At 42.4% G+C, this 6,651-nt stretch overlaps 1 protein-coding gene across 1 annotated transcript; it reads right to left on the bottom strand.

Moving 5' to 3' along the window:
• On the bottom strand, positions 1-3,486 carry LOC136674411 (protein FAM240B). The gene is made up of 3 exons (XM_066650421.1): positions 3,413-3,486; positions 2,442-2,566; positions 1-127 (listed from the first exon to the last, which is right to left on the bottom strand). The coding sequence occupies exons 1-3, from the start codon at positions 3,473-3,475 to the stop codon at positions 1-3; spliced, it is 315 nt and encodes a 104-aa protein (XP_066506518.1). The 5' UTR covers positions 3,476-3,486.
• Positions 3,487-6,651: the final 3,165 nt, after the last annotated feature.

The following is a 6,651-nucleotide window of genomic DNA, read 5'->3' as shown; positions in this document are numbered from 1 at the left end:
TCAGTTTCCTCTCTGAAACACTAAAAGCTCCTGAATTCTCTGGGCTTTTCTGATCTGCTCCTCTCTTAGGGTCTCGTTCACAGTCTTGTCCCGACTCTGCAGCCTCTGCAGCCACTCGTCACGTAACCTGCAGAGAATCACACCGTTAGCATGCGTAATTATAGAGTTTTCCAATGTGTAATGAACGATTAGCTTGCTAAGCTCAGTGCTAATTGCTAATTTTTACCTTTCTGCTTCATATTCAGGCTAATACAGTCACATTTAATGACTCTGGGTGAGTAGTAACTAAATAAATGCATCCAAGTGCATGGACTTAAATATTGTTAGTAATGTACTTTCTTGGGTATTTGTAAAGATTTGTAGCTCCAGCCACAAACTAAAGAAATACAAATACATCTGGGTAAGCTGAAAAACTCTGGAATTTGATTTTTGACCAAAACATTCCTTTCATATTCCAGCGTATATTGTGTTTTGGTGCTGAACAATAGCAAAGGAAGTGGTTATCACTAGCAAAATCATAGGAAAAGCATAGGTTTTGTTGTGTTTTGGTTGTTGGTATGCTCGGCAATACAGAATGACCATGCTGTGTGACCAGTCTAAACCAGTGCAACACAGATGAGGTCCTGGGAATATCTGAAGTATATGAGAATAGTTGTAATTATATATTAGTGAAAAGTCAAATATGCAAACCGAATCAGAAAAAAATAGAGGAAAACATAGGCTGAAGATTTGTAGATATCCCAAATGGAATTTACATTGTTGCTCTAGTCTAGAAAAGCTTGACCCAAACATTGCCAGAATGCTCACTTCAAGGCGAGGCTTAATCAGCATCCATAAATCCCCTAATCTACTTTATGCATCGACAGGCGGTTATGGAATTTTAATAAGCAGTAATATGTTATTCCTGCAAACCATCCGTAATGACAAAATCCTCACAGATTGTTTTCATTGGGTGGTATTGATCCTCATAATGGGCCTGGAGTGATGAGATTATCCATGGCTGAGGAGATAACATTTCTGACCCATAATTAAACCCAATCAGTGCCCAAAGTAGAGGGGGGCCCCCAGCTGCCCACTTTGTAACTTTAAAGATTTAGGGCTAAGTTTGGTCCTCTCATTAATAAACTTATGGATTTGAAGCATGTAAGTTAGTCCTGATTGGGCAATCTGTATATTTGTTAGAGGCCTGGAGAGTGGGCTTTATCTCCACAGCTGTTCCTAAAGCAACTTGTGGTCATTGATTAGCGAATGGGCCAAAGTAGAGGAGGATTAGTGTGTATTTGTAACCCTGTATGTGCTAATCCATATTGACCTTAATGTGTGAAAGTGTGTGTGTGTAAGAGAGAGAGAGATGGCAAACACTAGGAGTAAAACTTTGTCTTTTTACCTCTGGAAGTATGTGCATGTGGGAAATGGTGGGTGAAATCTTAGTTTAGAAGTCTCCATGATGCTTCAGAGACCTTATCAGCACTGGGCTCTCATTACAGAGCTGTAAACAGAAATTTATTAGAGCCTCCCTTTCTCTTCCTCTTACAGAGAATTTCACTTTCATTCTTTCTGTCTAAAAGGAACATTGCCAAATTCAATCCCTACACATTTAGAGCTGCTGACATTTTGCTAAACTGTTAAATGGAGATTAATAACATAGCTAGTGCGGCACGGTGGCGCAATAGGTAGCGTCGCTGTCACACAGCTCTGGGGTTGTGGGTTTGAGCCTCGCTCTGGGTGAGGGTCTCTGAGTAGTTTGGTGTGTTCTCCCCTTGTCGGCATGGGTTTCCTCCAGGTGTTCCGGTTTCCTCTCGCAATCAAAAACATGTTGGTAGATGGATTGCTGACTCAAACGTGTTGCTAGGTGTGAATGTGTGAGTGTGTGTTGCTCTGTGAAGGACTGGCGCCCCCTCCAGGCTGTGTTCTCACCCAGTGATTCACTGCAACCCAATGAATGATTAATAAAAGAGCTGCTTGGGTATTTGTATTTGTCCAATTCTAACTAAAACATACTAAACCCAAGGGTTAGGCCTGAAAGTTGTTGTGGCGATGGTGTAGGGAGGTTTTATCAGGAACGGATCAGTCGTGACTGGAAGTAAATGTAAATGGAGCAAGGAAACTGGTCTGGTTTTCATCAGAAAATGATTAAAAGGTACACAGAGACTTGACAGTGGCGGAATCCAATTATCATCTTCTAGACCTCACCTGAGTTTGTAACCCCATATGCAACCCCGCTGCCAATATGGCTGTCATTTTTCAACATAATCTCCCATTTCTGTTTATTAGACAAGGGTTTTTCTTGGTAATTACCTCCACCAGACAGTAACAACTTGAGGAAAAAAAAGCCCCTCGTGACAGAAACAAAAAATCTGCTTTGATAAAGCACCCCCCCCCACTCCCAACAGAAAAGTCATTTAGACCGAGCTGCCGCTGGATGTGGCAGACATACGCACTTTGATAGAGCGCTCCTCTTCATTCGGAATTCTTCATTCCCCATCATCTGACTGTGCCTCTCTATCTTCTGCTCCCAGAACTTCCTTAGCTTGTGTTTATCATGAATCCGGGCCAAATTCATCGCCTGCAACGATGGGGCAAAATGTTTTATGTTGATGGATGGCTGACTGAAGGGCATCCCAAAGCCTCCACTCCACTGTAATGGCTCACTGCTTTCAACAAGCACTGGTAATGTCTTAAAATCTGGTTTTGGGCCCTATATATAGAACACTACTTCCAAAAGGAATGGTGGCCTGGCCCACACTGTCCCAAAACAATTTTCACAACATCTAGGAACAAAGTCTAAAATTGGTTTCAATAAAAATACATTTCTAAGCCTTGTCAAATGGACAAATATCTTAAATTCAGTTTAGCCTTTGAGAGATAATCATTAACTAATCATCCGAGCATTTAATAAACACTTAAAAGCTAAAAGCTTTTAAATTACAAAGCAAAACATTCAAGTTTGGGTTTTGAAGTTAAATTTGCCGTTAGAAAATGTAACACACTTTAAATCTTTCATAACTGTCAGACACCCATAGCAGTTACATGTTCTCAGGTTTCTCAAATAATTTTAATAAACCAGCCAATCAAAATGCCAGAAATGTACCATGTGATGTCATAAAACACAATCAAATTACTAGCTGTTTTCACTTTTAAACCCCTCACTCCTGTCTTTACCTTTCACACACTGTAGTTGTATAATACTCTCAACATTAGCCTAGCATAAACCTTAGCAAAAAGACTTGGCACCTACCTTTGTGCTAACAGAAGATCTCATGCATTACACTGACCATAAAAGAGGTCAAAACAGCAATGTGATGCTGAGGTAAAGCGTCAAGACCCAAGAGTCCAGAAAGAACTGGACAAAGATTCTAGCACAGGGAAGATACAAAAAAAATAATACAAAAAAAATGAACGGATGACTCACAGATGGATCAGGAGGAGATGGGCTCCATCTGTCCAGACCCATGGTCCCACAGGTACGGGTCATCTGTTGACCTCCCCAGAGCACCAATCCTCAACCCCCTTCCCTTCCTCCTGTCCTCCGCTGCAGATAGTGTTTATTTCTGGCCCAATTACAATGATGAGTGTGGAGCCGGGCCATCCAGCAAGCGTCTGGACGTGGAAACTGACCGGAATGCCAGGATGGCCATCAGAGCTGGCAACCACACACAGCTCATCTGATGACAGAGGGCTTAAACAAGACCACCAGAGCAGCAGACACACAGTCGTGGATTAACACCTATCATCTATCCCCAAAATGATCCCCTGCTTTTCCTCGCAGTAATGCTTGTTATATGGAGACATGAATCCATAGCATTCTGAGCTTGAAATGAATAGAATACAATGCAAATGGATGCACACCACAAAAAGACAACTCAGTGGATACGAAATGGTGTGGAGTTGACAAAAAGCCCTTTCACCGTTGAGTGGTTCTATTTTCTGTTTCTCACAATCTTAGTCACTTTAGGAAACCCAGCTCACAATTCTGAGAATATTAGCAGCTTTTTTATTTTATCTGCAACACTTATTTAGCCTACTTCCTTTTCTCAGAAATGACTTCTTGATAACTCCTCCCATTTCGAATCCATTGAGTTGTCTTTTTGTGGTGTGTATCCATTTGCATTGTAGTCTATTCATTTCAACAGGCATATTTGCCACAGACTTTCACGCACCAGATTCATTATTGATTTTGCACAGTTTTATGTCGGATGCCCTTCCTGACACAACCCTCCCTATTTATCCGGGCTTTGGGACCGACAAAACAAAGTGTGAAATCTTAAAATGGATCTTTTGAAAGAGTGGAAGCTGTAACAAGGCTGACAAATAAATGAAACATGTGGTCTCTGATTTTTGCACACTAGTGTATAGTAATAACGAGAGTTTATAAATAAAGGGAATAACGTGTCTTGTTCTTTTATTCTAGATCATCAGTTTTTGTTCCTTGTTCTGCAGATTTGCTTTCATTCTGTTGTGTCAGTTAAGGTGCTGGTATGCTTGCGGTCTTAACACTTACGGGAGTTATGTAATAACAAAAGATTTTGAACTCCTCCCCCTCAGCCCACCTTACTCAAATCTTTTGCTAAGAGATTTCTTTGAGCCACACTCCGGGTGACTGTCAGTGAGGAGTGCGGTGTGTTCTCCCTGTGTCTGCATGGGTTTCCTCCGGGTGACTGTCGGTGAGGAGTGTGGTGTGTTCTCCCTGTGTCTGCATGGGTTTCCTCCGGGTGACTGTCGGTGAGGAGTGTGGTGTGTTCTCCCTGTGTCTGCATGGGTTTCCTCCGGGTGACTGTCTGTGAGGAGTGTGGTGTGTTCTCCTTGTGTCTGCGTGGATTTCCTCCGGGTGACTGTTGGTGAGGGGTTGGTGTGTTCTCCCTGTCTCTGCGTGGGTTTCCTCCGGGTGATGGTCGGTGAGGAGTTGGTGTGTTCTCCCTGTGTCTGCATGGGTTTCCTCCGGGTGACTGTCTGTGAGAAATTTGGTGTGTTCTCCCTGTGTCTGCATGGGTTTCCTCCGGGTGACTGTCTGTGAGGAGTTGGTGTGTTCTCCCTGTGTCTGCATGGGTTTCCTCCGGGTGACTGTCTGTGAGGAGTTTGGTGTGTTCTCCCTGTGTCTGCGTGGGTATCCTCCCGCTTCTTCCCCTGCTTCCTCCCACGGCCCAAAAACACATTGGTAAGTGGATTGGTGACTTAAGTGTCCATAGGTGTAAGTGAATGTGTGAGTGTGGGTTGCCCTGTGGAGGACTGCCACTACCTTCTGGGTGTGTTCCTGCCTTGGGCCCAGTGATTACGGGTAGACTCTGGACCCTGAATTGGATAAATGAATGAATGCCTTCAAGTTGCTTTGGTACCCCATTTTAACAGTAATTCCAATGTAACAACAATTATACTGACACCTAGTGCCACCTTTTTTAAACATAGCTGCCCACATTTTAAGTACTAACAAACATTTCCCTCCAGTTATTAGCCCTTACAGTTTCCACCAAAACGAGTCAATCCCCCTGAATCCCACACAATGTCAACAACCTGGAAGGGTAAGGCTTAGAACATGCTTCCTCAGAGACCCACTCCTTTTTGAACTCCCGTTATTGGACAGTATTATCATGCTGAGGGACAGCACCAATTGCCCAGATCTGTCACAGCAGCTGACCCATGCTGGCTAGTATTAGGAGTGACTAGGACTGTCTTGGACTCCCAGCCTTGAACGGATGAGGCATGACTGGGGCATTACTTAAATGACCTATTTAAAATGAGAAAAAAATATTGTTTTTACTTCTATATGAGTCATTACTTCAATGAAGCAACGAAAGCTATTTTAACTATGCAGCTGGAGCAAATAAAAAGAAGGGCAAAGACCAAATCTCATGTGAATCAACTGTGCTTATCACAACAGTTTCACTTCTGATACTTATTTAGCCATCTCACTGAAACTGAGAGGAAATTATATTATAGGGGTTAGAAACATTCCTCTCCATTCTCCGCTCACATGATGCCGTATGACCGCAACCACAATAGCTTCTTATTAATACACACCATAACTCACAAGCCCAAGACTGTGATGACTCTTGTTAGCTTTAATGACCTGATACTGAAATGAAAACTGACCCCAAATATTTATAAATACCTGCTGACATAAAATGTCTTCTGTTATTATTAGGGAGCTTATGTCCTTTTGCTGCACTTACAGCTTCTGCTTTTCTCTGTAACTGGTCCAGACAAGCTCAATCATTTCATGCTTTTCTATAGCGATTACACCATCCGCAATATATTCACCAATTCCTCTCAAAGAATATCAATTAAAGCCCATTGTAATTGTTGCTTTCCCAGAGGATTAGTGGCTTGTACTGCAGCAACGTGGGGAGACACTACCTATTAATAGCCTTGATTTCAGAAATGTGGGACTAGGAGGTGTCACCTAACCTTTGGCCAAATAGTGTCATTGAAAAATTTGCACTCTGTCCAAATGTGTTTTTAACTGTTTGGCCAATATCAGCCTGGACCACATGCTTTAATCTTCCCAACCATGAACTGACCTCAGTAAGACCATAACACTGAACTATGCTGTTTACATAAGCCAAGCTTATTTAGACATGCTCTCCCCATGTATAATGGTATGTGTGGAAATGCAGCTAGTGATAGCAATGTGTGCATGAAAATGGAGGATACTAC

The sequence above is a fragment of the Hoplias malabaricus genome, chromosome 18, assembly GCF_029633855.1.
Source record: "Hoplias malabaricus isolate fHopMal1 chromosome 18, fHopMal1.hap1, whole genome shotgun sequence".
Classification (NCBI taxonomy): domain Eukaryota; kingdom Metazoa; phylum Chordata; class Actinopteri; order Characiformes; family Erythrinidae; genus Hoplias; species Hoplias malabaricus.
Note: the sequence above shows the minus strand (reverse complement) of the source record. Positions and strands in the feature narration are given on the sequence as shown.